At 38.9% G+C, this 21,589-nt stretch overlaps 2 protein-coding genes across 5 annotated transcripts in view; both read left to right on the top strand.

Moving 5' to 3' along the window:
* LOC127624962 (zinc finger protein 883-like) overlaps nt 1-6,372 on the top strand; it is a 159,709-nt gene extending 153,337 nt beyond the window's left edge. For all 3 annotated transcript variants that reach the window (XM_052099944.1, XM_052099943.1, XM_052099945.1), the window contains exons 2-4: nt 230-424; nt 507-1,002; nt 4,214-6,372. In XM_052099944.1, coding sequence (XP_051955904.1) covers nt 230-424; nt 507-1,002; nt 4,214-5,541 — 2,019 coding nt within the window. In that variant the 3' untranslated portion in view covers nt 5,542-6,372. The remainder of the gene's footprint in view (nt 1-229; nt 425-506; nt 1,003-4,213) is intronic.
* LOC127624985 (zinc finger protein 436-like) lies at nt 288-20,845 on the top strand. 2 transcript variants are annotated; one of them, XM_052099989.1, is made up of 4 exons: nt 15,516-15,549; nt 15,985-16,179; nt 16,262-16,758; nt 18,673-20,845. In XM_052099989.1, exons 3-4 carry the CDS (start codon nt 16,305-16,307, stop codon nt 19,890-19,892), a joined length of 1,674 nt encoding a protein of 557 aa, XP_051955949.1. In that variant the 5' UTR covers nt 15,516-15,549; nt 15,985-16,179; nt 16,262-16,304; the 3' UTR covers nt 19,893-20,845. The 2 variants fall into 2 exon arrangements, with proteins under 2 accessions (XP_051955950.1, XP_051955949.1); XM_052099990.1 differs by lacking the exons at nt 15,516-15,549; nt 15,985-16,179 and adding an exon at nt 288-424.
* Nucleotides 20,846-21,589: the final 744 nt, after the last annotated feature.

Raw genomic sequence — 21,589 nt, 5'->3', positions numbered from 1 at the left:
ACTGTTTATAAACGAGTTCACTGTAGATGATAATATACAGTTTATATCCTGTTATAACAGATTATTCCTGCTGTCTGGGAAATTAAATCTTACACAAGCACACGTTTATTTTGTTTTATCTCAGAAATAGATTTTGTTTAACAGATCTGTTCTTGTGTGTGTAATTATAATAATGTTTTAGAGTGTGATGAATGTCAGTCCATTATAATGAGGATGTTTTTGTGTTCAGATGTTCATCATGAGAGAGCAGGTGGATGTGATCTGCTGTAAATCAGTAGGAACTGATCTGTCCATGCTGGATATTGATGATTTCATCACAGAAATCTCTCAGCTGAAGAAAGAGGTGACGTCACTGAAGACAAAACTGAAGGAGAGAGAACTGTATTCATCCTGCACCTGTTTTGAGCGAGTTAAAGTTGAGATTGTAAGTAAGTTTCAAATGATGTGATATGACTGTGACTCTGTGATGATGAACGGTACAGATGTGATTGTGTTGTGTTTGTCAGGAGCTGGAAAAGGTTTCCTGTCAATCTTCAGTGTGTGTGACTGATGGGACCTCCACAGAATGTCAGGATTCAGTGTGGAGCGGCAGAGATCAGTCCACACCACAGCAGCTGCTGGACAAACTCTCTGAACAGAGATCCAGAGACACACAGGACTCACAGCTCACTTTACTCTGTTCTACTGATGCTCAGGAGAGTGTGTGTGACAGTAATCAGGGTGATCAAACCTCCACAGAGTCTCTGACTTCTGTCTGTAACGCTGGAGAACAGCAGATGCTGCAGACACCAGTGAAGATTGAAGTGAAGCAAGAGGAGATAAAAGAAGAAAACACAGCAGAGGAACAAAATACTGATGAAGATGATAATGAACAGCAGATGCTGCAGACACCAGTGAAGATGTGTTCAGTGAAGCTGCTGGACTGCAGAAACCTGATGAAGATTAGAGGAGAAACCACCACAGAGGAACAACAGCGAGATGAAGATAATTTTATTCATTCAGGTATGTTTCTTCATTTTGTGTTTTTACATTTTGAAGATAATCAACTGTCATGTCAGCATGAAAAAGTTCCTCATTGTTTTATTGTTGTTTTAGAAGTGTTCACTTGTCTTTTGTGCATTAAGTCCCCTGCACACTTCCTATGAAATTGAAGAACAAACATGTGTGACATTATTTAGATCAAAATCTGGCCAATATGAAGGTGTTTTTAGTTCACTTGATGGTTTGTAACATCTCGCCTGGGCAAACTTCTTACCGTCTACTAAACAATTTCTTACTGCCATTGGTCCACGTCATTGCTAGGTGTGACCACTGATATATAAATCGAACTGGATCGGTGATGCAACGTTAAACTGCCAGCAGGAAGTGAAGCCACCGGAAGTGTTCGAGCAGCCATCTCAGTATGCCCAACCTCTCATAGAGCGTCAATGACTGACAGGCGAAAACACACCCATTTCACCATCTCCGACCTGCGGATGCGACAGTTGCATTTCCGCCTCTGTTTACAATCATGTTTAATGAGCTTGTTATGGATAATTTCATTATGAGGGAGGAGATATACGTGATCACAATGTCAGAGCATTCACCTGCCCCAGTGTTCAGTGCAGCACAACCATCACCAAAGGAAGCGGTTAAACTGTCCACAAGTTGTAATGCAAGTAGGAAAAGCTGTAATATCTGCTTGTTTAGGGTGACAACACATCCTTGCCTCCCAAAGGGACTTTACAGGCTGGGATATCTAAATCGCCTTAAATGCCCTGTATTTGCTTGGTTTCATATTGATGTGCTCTCTGTAGTCAGTTTAATTCATTGTCCTCCAGTCGACCCGTGTCAGTTTAATTTTAACCAGCTTTGCTTTGCGTGTCTCCCTCAATCTCAGCACCTGCTGCATGTTTGTTAGAGGGAGAGAGAGCATGTGCTGTTAATTTTGCTATAAAATAAACTAATAATAAAAAAACACAACAACAATAATCACACATCTACAAATGTGAAATACCTGCCCCAATTCTCCATGAACACTTTATACCTCCCAATTCTTCAAAATGCTCCTTCCTCAAAGGCTGCCACAGTTCCCATCTCAGAGCACCACTCCTGAAAAGAAGGTGCTCCAGCCAACCTCCAGCCCCTCAAAATTATCGGCCTGGCGATCATGACACTGGTTAAGACCCAAGCCTTTTTGAGTCCACTTTCAATGTCAATGACCTTCCCATTACCCAAGATACAGAGTCTGGAGCAAAATGGTACCTGAATGCAGCACATCACACACTAGACTCCGCACCTTTAACCAAAACTGTTGTATTTCAACACACCCCCAAAAGACAAGGGCTATATCTCATCCTCTAATTGGCATTGCCAGCAGGTGGGCGTGTCTTTAAGACCAAGCCTATACAAATTAGAGGGGGTCTAACTGAACCAACGTAAAATCTTACATTTTTATAAGGTGCCCCCTTCCGTCTCTTGATGCCGTTTTTATATATTTTTTTTAAATGCTAGCCCATTCTCCCCCCTCCAATTCCAAGTTTACATTTTTCTCCCATAATCTCCTGAGAGTGGTCGAGACTCCATCCCCCAGACTCTGAATCAATAAGGAGTAAATACACTGATGCCTCATGGCCTTTTCCAAAAGCAGAATCCTCTCCTTGAGTATCTGCTGCTTTAGGTGGGTGTGCTACTCAAGATAGAGAGCAAGTGGCATAGCTGAAGATACCTAAAAATCTGAGATCTTGAGATCCCAAAATATTGAGCCAAATTTTCAAAGGATTTCATCACACAACTCTCAAAGATCACTGAGTGTATTAATCCCCCTCGCAATCCACACTTGAGCAACAAAAAGGGGACTTATTAATGCCTAGTTTGGGGTTTTAGCCATAGGCTCGAGACAACATTTAGATAACTATATGAATTAAAAACTCTGGACTCTTTTGTCCATACTGAGTGCAAATGTGAAATAATTGGGTGTGATTTAACTTCTTTGGTTAGATTAATGGAAAGGCTTTGCAATGGCAAAATGGGGCAAGAACTTCTTGTTCAATGCAGGACCAGAGAGTGTCTCTTTCAGGTGGAAGCGACCAATGAGCCACTTCAAGAAAGTGTAGTGCAGTGGTGAGATGCAGGTTGCTGTTGGTGAGTGTTTCTCATCCCGTTGTAAGTAATTGCGTTCTTTGATCCCCGCGGTAGTGATTGCCTTCTTTGGAAGTCACCTCTGGTAGCAATCATAGGGTGGGGGTTATTGGGTATCACTGGCATCTGTTTAGATATCGCCACAGGCTGCTGCACCGCCCTAAGGATGGCCCTGCAATGCATTCCTTCCCATCCACTTTAGGTATTGTGTAAAATTTGGGAGGACGAGGAAATGGTATTGCTGGTTGCACCAGGGCGTGTACATTTGCATTGATCATCTCAGCACATTAGCGTATGAATGGCGCGCTCTGCTCGTGGGTGGGATCACATTACAGATAATGAGATGGACCGGTAAAAACTGTACATCGCTTTGTTTCAGACAGATTGCATTGCAGGAGAATATTTGTTTTAAACTGGAATAGTTTTATTTAAAAGTAGACATTTTAAGCTTTCTTTAGACACATGTTTCATATTTGAGTGAAAATAATTAGCAGAGTTTCAGTTCATTTTTGTGACGTGTTTCTGAAATATGCTCGTGGAGACAGAGACTGCTGAAAGCTCAACCTTTTAATTTTCTTTATTTTACAAAAGCACACGATTTTGTTGTTATTGTGAGTGTACACAAATAAAAGTAGACCCTTTATAGTCTCTAATGATGTCTTACACTTATCTGTATACCCAAAAATGATGGAGAATTTTAAATTGTTTCTGCTGTAATGACGAAAATATCCAGCAAAACGCGCCGGCGCGTTTGCCGACCCCAGAGGGACTAATACAAATTTTTTAAGTTATGCATATTAAAATAATGAACAATGATGTGTTTGTTAGACACGTGCGGGTAAGTTAACGAGCATTGGCTGTTCAGACTAGTGTCTGATATGGGCTAAATTCTCAAAACAAAAAATCTAAAATTTCTATTAAAAAAATAAATCTGATTTGAGCAGAAAGTCTGATTTGGGACACATTCAGCTGTGTGTGTCTGAACATATCTATAATGGATGTTTGTTACATTCTGCCATTTAAATGGGGGGGGGGGTCCTTCACATATCTCCCTCTTGAATTTATTTTTGTCAATTTACTGTGTTCATTATAGAGCTGATGGAAGAGCAAGAGGAACATCGAGAGCTGAATAAACTTCAGTATCAGAAACATGATTTAATGACTGGAGCAAAATCTTTGAGTGACACAAAGACTAAGAAGAAGTTCTCACTAAAGTCTCAAAGAAGAGCATCAAAACATTCTTTCACCTGCTCTCAGTGTGGAAAGAGTTTTACATGTAAAAGAGATCTTAATGTCCACATGAGAATTCATACTGGAGAGAAGCCTTACTTGTGCCATCAGTGTGGGAAAAGTTTTACATATGCACAAGATCTCAAGATTCATCTCCTCCGTCACACTGGAGAAAGACCATTTGAATGTGATCAGTGCGGTAAAACATTTGTTGTGGCAGCGCACCTAAAAACACACATTAAAACTCACACAAATAAGAATTCTTACAAGTGTTCTTTTTGTGGAAAGAGTTTTGCTTACCGGTCATATTTTAAACAGCACCAGAAAATACATTACAGCATTGGTGCTCCAATGTGCTTTGATTGTGGGAAGACCTTTACAACAACCAGCATCTTGAACAAGCACCAAAGAATCCATACTGGAGAAAAACCTTACAAGTGTTCACACTGTGAAAAGAGCTTCACTCAGTCAGAAAGCCTGAAAAAACACGAGAGAATTCATACTGGAGAGAAAGTTCACAAGTGTTCACACTGTGAAAAGAGCTTCACTCAGTCAGTAAACCTGAAAACACATGAGCGAATCCATACTGGAGAGAAAGTTCACAAGTGTTCACACTGTGAAAAGAGCTTCACTCAGTCAGTAAACCTGAAAACACATGAGCGAATCCACACTGGAGAGAAACCTTACAAGTGTTCACACTGTGAAAAGAGTTTCACTGTGCCACAAAACCTGAAAACACACGAGAGAATTCATACTGGAGAGAAACCATACAAGTGTTCACACTGTGAAAAGAGCTTCACTGTGCCACAAAGCCTGAAAACACACGAGCGAATCCATACTGGAGAGAAAGTTCACAAGTGTTCACACTGTGAAAAGAGCTTCACTCAGTCAGTAAACCTGAAAACACATGAGCGAATCCATACTGGAGAGAAACCTTACAAGTGTTCACACTGTGAAAAGAGTTTCACTGTGCCACAAAACCTGAAAACACACGAGAGAATTCATACTGGAGAGAAACCATACAAGTGTTCACACTGTGAAAAGAGTTTCACTGTGCCACAAAACCTGAAAACACACGAGAGAATTCATACTGGAGAGAAACCTTACAAGTGCTCACACTGTGGAAAGAGTTTCACTCAGTTAGAACATCTGAAAAAACACGAGAGAATTCATACTGGAGAGAAACCATAAAAGTGCTCTTCAAGTGGGAGGAGATTCAGCACAGCACGTCATGTAGTTTCTCAAATGAAAATGTGTTTCCCAAAGTAATCACAGAGAGAAGGACTTCTTCAGTTACAATGCGTCAATTAAATAGTAAAAATTTCAGATAATCCCAAAGATGGCATTTAGTCCAATAAAAACAACAACTAAGAAGAGTCATTTGCTAAAATCACCTGTTGTGAAGTTTGGCCTTGTTCAACAATAATGTCCCAATTCCTCCAGATATTAAGATGGTGATCCGATCACAGGTGGTCTACACCAAATAAAGGTGGAAACGGGGTCGAGAACTCCATACGGATGTGAGCAAGTGAGCATCATCCAAAACAGTGATGTAACATACAAAGAGACTGAATGTGATTCACCGGCATCATGATGACAGATGAGGTAACATAATTAAAATTACAGTTATGATTGTTTTATAACAAACATTGAGACTGTATATTATATTTGACTCCAGTGTTGCAACAGGGCTAAAACTAAGTGTGGATATCGGTCTTACTCTGCGAGACTGTAGTTTGAAGTAATCACTTTTCTTTGCATGATACATTGACTGCATTTATACGATAGCGTATGTCAGTGTTGGCTAGCTAACCAGCTTTATCAATATCTGTTAGCTAAATTTGGTGGATGATGACAGTAACAGTTTATAAAATAGACTGTACATTTAGAAATATGTTGACAAAATTCAGTATTAATGCGATTCCATCACAACTGTAATTTTGATATATCGATGCGCTGTTGTTTTATAATAATAGAATGTATATATTTTCTGTATAACCAAGTTACGTTACAGTAATGAATGGGTCTTTACATTTATCTTGAACACTGTCTAGCATTCATTTAATGTGTTATTGTAGTTTAGCTATATTTCCACAGATCAATCCTTATGGCACTATATTTCACATGTTTTGCAGTTATGTAAGCTTACCTGTCCAATAAGTAGAATGCCAATTCAGGGTCTATTTTGATCCCCAAGGTCCATCCAGGACTCAAATGCCCTGTAAATGTTCACTTTAGTTTTCGCTCACCCACGATCACATTTCTGCGTAGCCAGATGGGATTCAGTAGATAAATGTTTTTTGTGTTGTTTTTTGGATTACTCTGTGTTTGTGTAGGAGTCGGTGTTGTGCTGGGAGTGGGAAGTTTGCTGGATTCAATGCAGTTTGTGTTGCAGTTTGTTGTTGCTGTTGAATAGCGGAAGAGAAGCTGCTGTCTGTGGCAAAGCTCTCGGGAGTGCGCATAAACGTCACCTTTTGATTTTCCTAGCAAAAGCGACCTGCTCCCTTTGCATGAAAGTCAGTCTACAGGCTTTAATAGGCAACCTAGGAAGTCTGGGAAGGGCTAATTTAAGTTGCCTTACAAGCCGTTCACACATTGGCATTAAAAAAAAAAACAAATATTACATGAAAATTGTTACATATTGCACCTTTACAGGTGCACTCATTATGTGACTCTAACCGCCCTAGAAACCGGGCCAATTTGGTTGCTTGGGAGACCTGGCTGTAGTTACTCCGCATACCCTGGGATTCGAACTCACGAACTCCAGGGGTGATAGGCAGCGTCTTTACTAATTGAGCTACCCAGGCCCACCAATATCTTTAAAATATGAAATATGCTACCCTCAACTCACCAACCCCACTTCACTGTACTTGACAATTACAGCTTTATATAAAGACCGGTATCGGTGAGTGCCAAATAGTATTGGTAGTCATACGCTTTTTTTAAAAGTAAATTATCGGTTAATCTCTGACTTGCTGTTTATAGCAATGAAATGTTTGAATGAAATATTTTGCTAGGCAGACTGGCTTAGTTAGGGGCTAGATTTAATGGTCATTGTGCTAGTAGTGAATGATGAGAATTTCTTTTGTATTCTTTTATGGAAGAATCTGGCTATGAGACAATCACTTATGAGATTCAGATGGCAGAATAACTTGCATTAAGACTTTGATAGAGAATACGAAGATGGCTTTCCTCTCAATTTATGCACCCAGTTGTCCTGATCTTACCTTTTTTTCATCAATTACATCTTACAGTGCATCCGGAAAGTATTCACAGTGCTTCACGTTTTCCAATTTTTTTTATGTTACAGGCTTATTCCAAAATGGATTCAATTCATTATTTTCCTCAAAATTCAACAAACGATACCCCATAATGACAACATGAAAAAGTTTGTTTGAAATCTTTGCAAATTTATTAAAAGTAAAAAAAATAAAAATAATCACATGTACAGAAGTTTTCACAGCCTTTGCTCAATATTTTGTTGAAGCACCTTTGGCATCAATTACAGCCTCAAGTCTTTTTGACTATGATGCTACAAGCTTGGCACACCTATTTTTGGGCAGTTTCTCCCATTCTTCTTTGAGGACCTCTCAAGCTCCATCAGGTTGGATGGGGAGCATTGGTGCACAGCCATTGTCATATCTCTCTAGAGATGTTCAAGTCTGGGCTCTGGCTGGGCCACTCAAGGACATTCCCAGAGCTGTCCCGTAGCCACTCCTTTGTTATCATGGCTGTGTGCTTAGGGTCGTTGTCCTGTTGGAAGATGAACCTTCGCCCCAGTCTGAGGTCCAGAGTGCTCTAGAGCAGGTTTTCATCAAGGATGTCTCTGTACATTGTTGCATTCATCTTTCCCTCGATCCTGACTAGTCTCCCAGTTCTTGCCACTGAAAAATATCCCCACAGCATGATGCTGCCACCACCATGCTTCACTCTAGGGATGGTATTGGCCAGGTGATGAGCGGTGCCTGGTTTCCTCCAGACATGACGCTTTCCATTTAGGCCAAAGAGTTCAATCTTTGTTTCAACAGACCAGAGAATTTTGTTTCTCATGGTCTAAGACTCCTTCATGTGCCTTTTGGCAAACTCCAGGAAGGCTGTCATGTGCCTTTTACTGATGAGTGGCTTCGGTCTGGCCACTACCGTACAGGCCTGATTGGTGGAGTGCTGCAGAGATGGTTGTTCTGGAAGTTTCTCCTCTCTCCACAGAGAAATGCTGGAGCTCTCAACCATTGGGTTCTTGGTCACCTCCTGACTAAGGCCCTTCTCCACTGATCACTCAGTTTGGCCGGGCAGCCAGCTCTAGGAAGAGTCCTGGTGCTTCCAAACTTCCATTTATTGATGATGGAGGCCACTGTGCTCTATACAATCCAGTCTTTGAGGTCTACAGACAATTCCTTGGACTTCATGGCTTGGTTTGTGCTCTGACATGCACTGTTATCTGTGGGACCTTATATAGACAGGTGTGTGCCTTACCAAATCATGTCCCATCAACTGAATTTACCACAGGTGGACTCCAATCAAGTTGTAGAAACATCTCAAGGATGATCAGTGGAAACAGGATGCACCTGAGCTCAATTTTGAGTGTCATGGCAAAGGCTGTGAATACTTATGTACATTTACATAATTGTAAAATATATTTTTTATTTTTAATAAATTTGCAAAGATTTCAAACAAACTTTTCACGTTGTCATTATAGGGTATTTGTAGAATTTTGAGGAAAATAATTAATTTAATCAATTTTGGAATAAGGCTGTAACACAACAAAATGTGGAAAAAGTGAAACGCTGCGAATATTTCCTGGATGCACTATATCTCAAACATGTCAGACACTTAGTGATAGGAGCAGATATGAATGCTGTAATTTCCCACAATTTAGATGGATGCCATGGAAATTGGCAGGTCTATGCTTGTTTTTGCTGTTGATGCATGCCAGAAATCATTTTGATTTTAGGTGCCTACATGTTGCCTAGTATCCATCTAACTTTCCCCACTGTCTCAGGCCAGGATCAAGTTTGTGGTGTGACAAAGGTAATTTCGATGTCTGCCACTCACTTTCCCAGCATTAATGAGCCAGGGTTGAGATCATGGTCACCGTTTGTGTTCACCGTTTCTGTTGATGTTGGCTCTGTCCCATGACTCATGTTCCAACAAGTTTTGAATCCTTGTTGCAGTCACACAAGGCACAAAACCACAAGGTGTCCTCTAGTGGCCAGGTAGGACAGTGGGCTACGGCCATACCGATTGTGATGTATCTACATTGTCAGGGGAAGTTGCTGTGACATGTTTACTTATATGTATAACTTCTGAAATGGACTTCTTGTAATTGTTATATTGCATGTTTAAACATATTATTTCAATGTATGAATCAATGTATATATTCTATGTTTAATAAAGTATATTTCATCCCCATCATTATTGAATCCTTGTTTTATGTTTTTAATTTATGGTATTATTTTTGTGCATTGCATAGACTTTTTGACTTCATGTCTTGAGGTCAAAAGATACTTTTGGTTTTCCACATTCTGGATCGGATCGCACACAGTATACAAGGGCTGTCACGATTACTCTGTTTAATTTGATTACTCGATTACAAAAATTACTCTACAAAATTGCTGAATTGACAAATCGGAAATAAGTGGTAGTGAAGTGCGAGCATGGACAAGGGTGCGAACACAACAATGAGGTTTCAGATGTGTGAGCGCTACAATTTAGATTAAAAAAAAACATTCAGGATCTCAAAAACATCACTTCAGCAATGCAATAGACCTTGAAAAGATGATATCCAGTTTTTACAAATCCGTTAAACTCATCTTCATGCCATTGCATGAGAAATTGAGCCCTTCATCGACATGCTGAACTCCGCAAAAAATGCACTATAAAACTATTTATCTAGACAATCGATTCACAATATAGGTTTTTGTGAAGCAACTTAAAATAATGTCACAACAAAGATGTCCTTCGGACTTGATTGAATTTACACATGCAATTACAGATGCACAAACACATTCTGTTCAATAAATCTGACTGAATCCAGATGATCTAAAAGGGTTATTTTCAGCAAATATTTACTAAATATTTAGCAGTTATTTTTGAGTTCTGTGTAAATTAATTACCATTTGAATTAAATGTGATTTATTGGTTAAAAAATATATTGCAATGCCCCACTTCCAATATATATTTTATAGTTTATGGCCATCATTATGGGTAAAACTCAATGTGGGAATCCTGAGAACTTTATTTACTGAATAAAACCACAGATCTCTCTGAATGATGTCAGTCAAGGCTCAGCGTGATTCTGCTGTATAAGTCACAGCTTTGCATCTCGCATCCCACAGAAGCAATATAAAACTTTGGGTTACCTGAGGGAGAAATTGATATCTCTATGTGAAATTATAAGTTTTTACTCCATAAAGAACTGAATGTCCAGATGCTTAAGGGCATTTAACAAGGTACGTGTAAAGTGACAAACTTTTGTGATCTTCATGTAGCACACGCAACAATGCTGCAGCTCAACACGAGAGTGAAAAATGACATGAATACTGTTAATATTGTATTATGTTTTGCATGCAAGTAACGGTTAATAAAACAACATACTATAAAAGGGCTTTTATATCTCTATAAAATAGTTTAACCAAATATATAATTTATCTTCAATAAACAAGCTTGCTGGGCAGACTGTAACGAACAATAGGGAGACAAACAGACCCAAGAGCAGAGTAACAGTTCAAAGGATTTATTAACATTAATAATGAGCAGTCACTGGGTTGAGGAATGTAGAAAATCCCGACATCGGCTGCAGCAGCAAGAAGTGATCTCCAATGGCATGCACGTGGTAGATGCGCAAGGGGCAATCCATGATGAGTGTTCATAGGATGAGTATGTGCGTTGTGGAAGTCAGGAACAGATTCATAGAATCCTCTGAAGCTTAGTGAGATGCAGCACAGCGCCCAACAGAGATGAGCAAACATAACTCCCGACATGTGGACAGAGACGAGGTATCCTCCGTGGAAGGCCAGCTGATATGCAGCAACACTGGTTGGCAAACACACACCCGACATGTGGGCAACCAACAGATATACAAGACCGGACCAACCAGGCAGAGAGAGTGAGGTTAGTACTCAACATCAAATAACAATCTAGCAAAGACATGGAGAACACTTGGCATGCTAATCAGTGTCATGATCAGCATTCCCCCGGGGAACAATCAGTGTTCAAGCATGTCAATCGCGCCAGCAAGAGGGAGAGAAAATGACAGAACACACAAAACAAACCAACAAACTCTCCAGAGCCGTGACAGACACAGGCTCCATGTCAGGCCGTGATACTGGCAAGTTTGCTGGAGAGGCAGAATGGGTTGGAGGATCAGCCGCCAGGGTAGGTGGAATTAGATTGACACGGATAGCCAAATCCACCATGTCATGGATGCGCGTAGGCAAATCCAAAGAATAAATCTTGTCCAGAATGCCGCTGGAAAGACCATGCTGAAATCGATCCCACATAGTATGGTCATTCTACTCACAAGAAGCAGCAAGGGTGCGAAATTCAATCACATAATCTGATACTCGTCTTTCTCCTTTAGACAGTCCAGATAAAACCCTCGCCACCTCCCGACCTTGAGCCGAGCAATCAAACACTCGCCAGAGCTCCATGGTAAAGGCATGATAGGAAGTGCAGCAGGGAGGTCTGTTATCCCACATGGCAGTGCCCCTTTTGCAAGCCCTTCCAGTGTGGAGCGTAATAACACAGGCCAACTTCATTATAGCCGAAGTGAAAAAGGAGGGCTGTAACATGAAGAACAGGCAACATTGTAAAAGGAATGCACTGCAGGATTCAGCCTCACCTGAATACGGGGCTGAAGGGGAAACATGGGCTTCAAAGAATCCAGGAGCCAGAGGAACTTCCAGAGCCGGTTAGGAAACTTCATGGGCCAGCATCAGGTGATGGATTTGCTGAACAAAGGAGGTGAGCTCGGCGAGCTGCAAAGCCATCACCTCCAAATCCTGGTTCGAGGCAGCAATTTCATCCTGCTGACGTCCCATGCCTGCGAGACATGAGGGAGAGAAAATGACAAAACATATAAAACAAACCAACAAACTCACTTGAGCCGTGACACAGACATTGTTTCTGAAAAGATTAAATATTGTTTTCCCATATTTGAGTTAAACTAAAATGGGAGATCATGTTGAACTAGTTCAAGATAAAAGTAGATCTTGCAGTTAAAAAGCTGGACACACCCAGAGAAGCCAATCTCTGTCAGCATGAATATACATCTGTTTATATATTATAGATCTACTTTGGATGTCTGTTGTTTGTTGTTTTTATTCAGTAGTAAAATACATCAAAACTTATGCTAATGAATGCATTTTAGCCAAATGTGAATTGACAACTTTATGCAATCTGTGTTAAATAATTTTTCAGATTACTCGTCAGAAAAAAATTCTTGACACGCGGAGAGACCTCGTCTGTGCGCTTTGTCAGTGCGTGCACTTTCCCTTAATTTTATAGTATCACGAAGTAGTCGTATTGCTCATGCACCGAATGTGTTTGTATTGGCTCCTGGGCAATGGAGTTTACATTGACAGGGTGAGCGATCGACCGTGAAGGCAATTCGGCAGACAAAGGCCACATTTTTTTATTAAAAACACAATAAAAGTTGCAGCCAGATGCGTCATGTCCATTCCTTTGTCCTTGTCAATTTTTTTTTTTGTTAAATTTGAATGGCATATCTGAACTTCCAAACGTATTTGTTACTTTCATAATTAAATAGAATGATTATTTCATGTAAAAATGATTTGTTTGCTAAAACGAATGGAATTTCTAACCATTAACTAACGTTTCCAGAATGTTGCAGGTCTATTTTTGTGTTACAAGCTAAAAAAGATCTTATGCAGAATGTTCTGCAATGGTTATATTTAGGTTTATTGTGCCATACCGTCCCAAAACATTGCAGGGAGGCTTTTATGGGGCAAACTAGTAAGAACTTAAAACATTCTCTAATGGTTATTTTTAGGAATCGTATTTGTTTTCCATTTTGCATAGTTTTTTTCCTAATATTTGATAATCTTTCATAAACATTGTGGAGAGGTTGATAGACAGCAATGAATTACATTATTGCAACACAGAATTTAAATCCCTAAAAAGGGCAAGCATATAACGTTATCTCTTAATTGCTATTTAACACCGAAGGGCCCACATAATAAAATTACAATAGCTTTTTTACTACTACTATTAATTGCGTTTATTTTCAATGTTATAGTAGAAATCCCGAACATAACATTGAAAAGATAGGACATTGCCATATTGAGTTAAGCTGCCTTTAAAAATAAAATAAATTTAAATAAAAACAATGCTGCCTTTTTACATTTAGATAAAGGTTGTGAGTTGACGACAGACTTTATATACAAAGTCGCATGTCCTCAGTATTTGCAGGTACCCCTTTTTCAAAAAAAAAATTAACCGACTCACTCATTGCTCCTCTCACAGCCACTTAAATAGGCCTATTTGTATCCCCAGTATACCAAAACCTTTTATTAAATGTTGAAGTAAAGATTAGAGTGTATGGGATTTGAAAGGATTAAAAAAATACACTTGAAAAGCATACGATAATTAAATAATATCTTCCAATCTCACTCGCTGCGTCTGATGTATTTAAACACGCGCATTTGATCTGCACGCGCTTTCATTCCTCCACAGGAATTCGCGCGCTTGCACAATTGAAAAATTAACGGTCATTCCGGTGAATCGACTCGCTGACAGACATTCATCGATTTCCTCAAAAGTACATCAAGATGTGGTATTAAATATTAATTTGACAAAGATTTGACTCATGTGAATGAAAAGAACATGATGTAAAAGTGCGAGGAGTTTTTTATTCAAATGAAGAGGAGATGTCTCCGCTAAACGGTTCCCGTCAGTGGTCAGAAATGTATTTCACGTTGAATGTTTATTCGTTTTTTTATGTCTATCAATAATTTTCTAGTTGAAAAACACTCAATTGCATTGAATTTATTGGTGATTAGGAAGAATTTGCTTCAATATCTGCATTGATGTCCGTTGCTGAGCAGTGATGGTAAGTTACTCTTAAAAAGGAATGAATTGCTAACTACTAATTACATCTTCTACAGTGTAATTAGATTACTGTAATTATTCTGTCTGAAAACTAATTGCATTATTTATTCTAAAACCCTCATCAAACTCGACCAGATGAAAAATACAAGGATATACATGAAACTGTTCTTTTAATTCTTTCAAATAAATAATATAAAATCAAATAAATTATTCATGAACTGGCCAAAGAATTTAAATGGGCTGCATTAAATTAGAAAACACACATTTTAACATTAGACATTAAATTGCGATTTTAAATTCACTATTGTTTTATTGATTTATAATCTATACAGTATTTAACACAGTTACATCAGAAGTAAATAAGAGTAATCCCTTTACTTTTTACAATGAAAAAGTAATTTAACGACAGTATTTAATTACTCAGTAATGCATTACACCCAACACTGGTGCTGAGGTACAGTGTTTAATGAAACCCAAAATCAAGTTTTGAGGAGGACGTTTCGGCTCCCTTTGCATCATGTCTTGTAAAACATATTCTGACATTTACTTTCTGAATCTGTCTACGCTCGACTGTCACTGTGACAAAGAAGAAATGCTTTAGAAGTGATGGTTTCGATTGTAAATGGTTTATTTGGTTGAATGTAAACATGGCCAGTGTGGTATTGGTGTGACTTCAGCAGTTAATCTTCATTTATGTTTCATAAGAGTTCACAAATGATAATGAAGTTTAGGCATATCTATCTTTTTGTGACTGCTGAGGATGATTTTTATAAAGTTATTCCAAAAGACAACAATAATAGCCTTCAAAATAATTGAGTTTACACATTAAAACATCCTCATGGCATTTTAATGTGTGAACATCAGTCACATTTACTCCTATAATTATAATTAATCCACCTTCTTAATGATCTCCAGTGTGAATTATTACTAGTCAAAATTGCATTACAGATATATTTTTAAATGGTTTTGACGAGGCAAAAATAGTGAAAACGATGTTGGAGTTTTTCGGGCTAAATCAGCTCGTGTGATTCACTCCAGTCCAGTAGATGGCAGAAACGCACCGCGAGTTGTTTTTCCGACCAGCATAAAACACGAGATGAAACAAGAGCTGCAGACAGTTTGAGCGCGCAGGTACGTGTTGTTTAATGTGTTTTTACATCATTTTATGTATTTATGTGGCGTGCACATCAAGAACTATGTTGATATGCTGTTTTTCTCTTTTGGGCGTTTTAATGACAGTAAAAGAAGATTATTATCTCCACATGAAGCTTTGTTTTCTGAAGGACGCTTTAAAATATTCAGAAATCTGAGAATATCATGTTTAATTTCTGATATATGAGCTCTTTAAATACAGCGACTGTTTATAAACGAGTTCACTGTAGATGACAATATACAGTTTATATCCTGTTATAACAGATTATTCCTGCTGTCTGGGAAATTAAATCTTACACAAGCACACGTTTATTTTGTTTTATCTCAGAAATAGATTTTATGTGAGTAATTATAATAATGTTTTAGAGTTTGATGAATGTCAGTCCATTATAATGAGGATGTTTTTGTGTTCAGGTGTTCATCATGAGAGAGCAGGTGGATGTGATCTGCTGTAAATCAGTAGGAACTGATCTGTCCATGCTGGATATTGATGATTTCATCACAGAAATCTCTCAGCTGAAGAAAGAGGTGACGTCACTGAAGACAAAACTGAAGGAGAGAGAACTGTATTCATCCTGCACCTGTTTTGAGCGAGTTAAAGTTGAGATTGTAAGTAAGTTTCAAATGATGTGATATGACTGTGACTCTGTGATGATGAACAGTACAGATGTGATTGTGTTGTGTTTGTCAGGAGCTGGAAAAGGTTTCCTGTCAATCTTCAGTGTGTGTGACTGATGGGACCTCCACAGAATGTCAGGATTCAGTGTGGAGCGGCAGAGATCAGTCCACAACCACAGCAGCTGCTGGACAAACTCTCTGAACAGAGATCCAGAGACACACAGGACTCACAGCTCACTTTACTCTGTTCTACTGATGCTCAGGAGAGTGTGTGTGACAGTAATCAGGGTGATCAAACCTCCACAGAGTCTCTGACTTCTGTCTGTAACGCTGGAGAACAGCAGATGCTGCAGACACCAGTGAAGATTGAAGTGAAGATGGAGGAGATAAAAGAAGAGGAACACAGTGATGAAGATGATGATGAACAGCAGGTTCTGCAGACACCAGTGAAGATGTGTTCAGTGAAGATTGAAGTGAAGCAGCAGGAGGAGATAAAAGAAGACGCAACAGAGGAAAAACTGAGTGATGAAGATGATGATGATGATGATGATGATGAATTTATTCCTTCAGGTATGTTTCTTCCTTTTTAATGTTGTTTTACATTTTCATGACAATCGACAGTCATGTCAGAATCTGTTACCAGATGATTTTTGTCACTCAAACATTGCACTAAAAAGTCCCTTTTTGTTTTTTTGTTGTTTGAGAAGTGCTCAGTTGTCTTTTAAAGGAGCAATTTACCCCAAAATGAAAATTCTCTCATTTACTCACCCTCATACTATCCCGGATGTGTATGACTGTCTGTCTTGTGCAGAACAGAAAGATTTTTAGAAGAATATTTCATTTCTGTAGCTCCATATAATACAAGTGAATGGTGTACAGAACTTTGAGGCAACAAAAATCACAAAGGCAGCATAAAAGTAATCCAAACAACTCTTCATAAGTGATATGATGGTGATCCATCAGTCTGGATTGATGCATCGATCAAATAACCAACTATGTGATGTCATTGATGCAACGCGTAAACCTCAATGTAAATTATTTTTAAGATGTACGCTTGTTTTGATACTAATGCAAGCCACGTACGTACACATTTCCGTCAGGTGATATTATGATATTCATCTAATTTTATAAGTGCTAAATATGCTTCTCATGTGGGACACGGATGTGCATTTTAATGTGATTAAAATCCTGAAGTTGCACTCTGACCTTTCTGTCCACACGTCAACAGGGCTGTGAGCTCCGGTGAAAGGATAATACAGTGATTCCCACATGATTTTGATAGACTAAGGGGGGATGGACCTCCGACCCTATAGTGTGGTCTAGGGGCATGCAACCCTGAAGAACTTTTTGTACATTTTAAAGTTAAATACTTCCATCTGGTGCACTTTGAGAGCAGAATTAAGAGGCTAGTGTTGTGCTCTTGTAAACAATTTTGTGCACTAAAAGCTGCAGCATGCAACTTTGAAATAAATTTAATTGAGACAAACAGCGCCCCCCAATTCTTCCCTATATACACGATGCTCTTCACCCCCAGCCAGGACTAAATTGACCGCTGTTCACAAACAGAGCCAAGGCCCCGCGCCAAAAGTCATTGGCTAAAATTAGTTTGATTGACACTACCCGACACACGTTTTTCAAGACGCAACAGCAAAGTACCTCCACCAACTGTAAGGGGCTGTTCACACTGAACGCTTCTGCAACCATTCATTTCTTTTTATATGTAAACGCATGCTAGACAAATGTTTTGGTTTTAATTTGTTTTTGTTTATTCATCGTTTCATTGAGGTGCACAGTTTTTTAGATCCCATGTCTAATTAAAAATAAATTTTATAAGCATCTTTAATCACCTGCTACAAGTGTATTTTTTGCACTGTTTCTAGCCTTTTTTAGCGCAAGAATGTGATCGATCTGAAGTCATTGTCAGTGCTTGGCACACATCCAGAATTTGAATACACAGTTTTAGCACTCAAATGTGCATTTTTTCTTAAATTCGATGAATAAGTTCCAAATTTGTATTTGACAGCCCTATCATGCACTCACCCTCATGTTCTTCCACATTTCTTTTTCTGATTAGTTCACACTCAATCTAAATTACTATCGTCATGAATTGCAGCTATCGGTCATAATTAATGGTATAATTATATAATTTTGCACAGCAAAAATCACAAATTAATATTAGGAATTGAGATAAAAATCAGCTCTTACAAATTGTGATTCTTGAGACAAATGATTTTTAAATTGTCTCCCTGATTAAAAAAATAATAATTAAAAAATAGAAACGTTCTGCTTAATATGCTAATACAATAGATGGATTGATTACTAGTTAGCACAGCTAATATGTCAATTCACAATAATTTAAGAAATTGTAATACATATTGATTTGGCATTTCAATATTATTATATCAAATCAGGAGGCAATTCCCACCCTCAATAAAAAAAATAATAAATGTGATTTATTTTAACAATTTCATGTGTTCATTGTAGAGCTGATGGAAGTGAAAGAGGAACATCAAGAGCTGAATGACGTGAAGGAGAAACTTCAGGAGCAGAAACATCATGATTTCACAACTGGAGAAACATCAGCAAACGGCTCCAAGACTAAGAAGAGTATATCACCAAAAAAGCCTCAAAGAGCAGCAGCTAAAAATACTTTCACCTGCTCTCAATGTGGAAATAGTTTCTTATATAAAAGCCAGCTTAATGTACACATGAGAATTCACACTGGAGAGAGACCTTACACGTGCCATCAGTGTGGAAAAAGTTTCACGATTAAAGGAAACTTTAAGATGCACACAAGGGTTCACCCTGGACAGAGGCCTTACACGTGCCATCAGGGTGGGAAAGGTTTTGCATCTGCTGCCCAATTAAAAAATCATCTCTGCTGTCACTCTGGAGAAAGACCTTATGAATGTGATCAGTGTGGTAAAACATTTGTTGTGGCAGCGTACCTTAGACAACACCTGAAAACTCACTCAAATGAGAAGCCTTACAAGTGTTCTATTTGTGGAAAGAGTTTTGCACGTGTGTCCTATTTTAAAGAGCACCAGAAAATACATACCGGTGTGGGGGCTCACATGTGCTTTGAATGTGGGAAGACCTTTACTTCAGCCGGCAATTTGAAACAGCACCAGAGAATTCATACTGGAGACAAACCATACAAGTGCTCACACTGTGGAAAGACTTTCACTCAATCACAAGACCTGAAAGCACATGAGAGAATCCATACTGGAGAGAAACCATACAAGTGCTCACACTGTGGAAAGTGTTTCACTCTTCCAGTAAACCTGAAAAGACACAAGAGAATCCATACTGGAGAAAAACCGTATAAGTGTTCACACTGTGAAATGAGTTTCACTCAGTCACAACACCTGAAAAGACACAAGAAAATCCATACTGGAGAAAAACCATACAAGTGCTCACACTGTGGAAAGACTTTCACTCAGTCACAAAGCCTGAAAACACATGAGAGAATCCATACTGGAGTGAAACCATACAAGTGCTCACACTGTGGAAAGTGTTTCACTCAGTCAGTACACCTAAAAGCTCATGAGAGGATTCATACTGGAGTGAAACCATACCACTGCTCTTCATGTGGGGAAAGTTTCAGTGCGGCAAGTACTATACAGAAACATGTAAAAAATAACTGCTCAAGTAGTCACAGTGAGCAAAAATCATCCTCATGTCCAACGAAATCAAGTAAATAGTTTGAAATTCAGATAAACTCAAAGATTTCTCCCAAAAGAGCAGCATCATTTAAAGCCCTATTCGGAGGGTACTAGTTTTCCCTGAGGAGGTTTGGGAAATCTATGTTTCACAGACTTTATTTTAATCCCATCTGAATCTGACAAGTCTGTTTTTCTCACAAAACCTCTGTAAACATTTCAGAGCAAATAACCTAATGTGGACATTTCTCCAAAAAGTAAGATCTTTGTCCCCATGTGCACTTGCAAACTGTAGTCTGGTAGTCTGGCTTTTTTAAGGAAGTTTTGGAGCAGTGGCTTCTTCTTTGCTGAGCAGCCTTCCAGGTAATTTTGATATAGGACTTATTTTACTGTGGATATAGATACTTGTCTACCTGTTTCCTCCAGCATCTTCACAAGGTCCTTTGCTGTTGTTCTGGGATTGATTTCCACTTTTCACACCAAACTATGTTCATTTCTAGGAGACAGAATGCATCTCCTTCCTGAGTGGTATGATGGCTACATGGTCCCATGTTGTTTATACTTGTGTACTATTGTTTGTACAGATGAACGTGGTACCTTCAGGCATTTGGAAATTCCTCCTATGGATAAACCAGACTTGAGAAGATCCACAATGTTTTTTCTGAGGTCTCCTCCGACTGACTGAAATTAGCCTATCAGAAGCTAATTGCTTAAAGGCTTGATATCATTTTCTGGAATTTTGAAAACTACATAAAGGCACTGTTAACTTAGTGTTCATAAACTTCTGACCCACTGGAGTTGTGATATAGTCAATTAAAAGTAAAACAACCAGTCTGTAAACAATAGTTGGAAAAATGATTTGTGTCTGGCACAAAGTCGATGTTCTAAATGACTTGCCAAAACTATAACACTATCCTGGCTTGCAAAAAAGTTAAAATTTATTTATTTTCGGTCACTCGACCTTCATCAGGCAATTACAAACAGAGTGCAACAGCACCCAATTTAAAATATGTCATGACCAATCAACACATTGGATGACCATGACATCACAACCAATGACAATCATTAAAATGGGGAACATCTAGTAAACACCTATAAATACAGAAAAGAGAAAAACATCACATATACAGCTGCCCAAATCCATATAATAAATTACACCTGTAAGGTAACCTTCACCATTACATACAGATCCTTTTCTTACATTTATATTCCATATTAGTGTTGTCAAAAATATCGATATTTCGATAAAATCGATACTGAAATATCTGAACGGTACCAATACTAATTTCCCTAAGTATCGATACTTGCCGAGCTGTCACTTTCACTTCTCTCCAAAGGCGCGTTGACAAACACCACACACACTCGCACTCCTCTCATTCGCTCTGGTTAAATAGCAAAAGTGAAGTGAATGTAAAGATGGCGAAGTGCATGCGGCGCCCGCGACCAGTTTTGTTTGATAAAGAACACAGCAGGAGTGCTATCTGGAAATATTTTTGATATGAAGCCAGACATCCCAAGTCTCCCGGAAGTTCCGGGAGTCTCCCGCATATTGATAGCTTCTCCCTGATGCCCGCAATTTAGTTCAAATCTCCCGGAATCTATAGCACACATGCGAGACAGAACATACTGCACGCATAACATAGATAGCGCGCACACAACATACATAGCGCGTGCACGGGAGAGAGCGAGAGACCTTATGAAAGCTAGTCAACCCCCCCCCCCCCCCTTGACGTTTAAGT

The sequence above is a fragment of the Xyrauchen texanus genome, chromosome 31, assembly GCF_025860055.1.
Source record: "Xyrauchen texanus isolate HMW12.3.18 chromosome 31, RBS_HiC_50CHRs, whole genome shotgun sequence".
Lineage (NCBI taxonomy): Eukaryota > Metazoa > Chordata > Actinopteri > Cypriniformes > Catostomidae > Xyrauchen > Xyrauchen texanus.
The sequence above is the reverse complement of the archived record's forward strand: the minus strand, read 5'-3'. Positions and strand labels throughout refer to the sequence as shown.

What these genes read in the sequence shown, in the direction of transcription:
- LOC127624985 (XM_052099990.1), top strand. Translation starts at nt 16,305, where the DNA reads ATGGGACCTCCACAGAATGTCAGGATTCAGTGTGGAGCGGCAGAGATC. An exon ending in TGATGAATTTATTCCTTCAG is followed by an intron (nt 16,759 to 18,672) that starts GTATGTTTCTTC and finishes TGTTCATTGTAG; the next exon opens with AGCTGATGGAAGTGAAAGAG.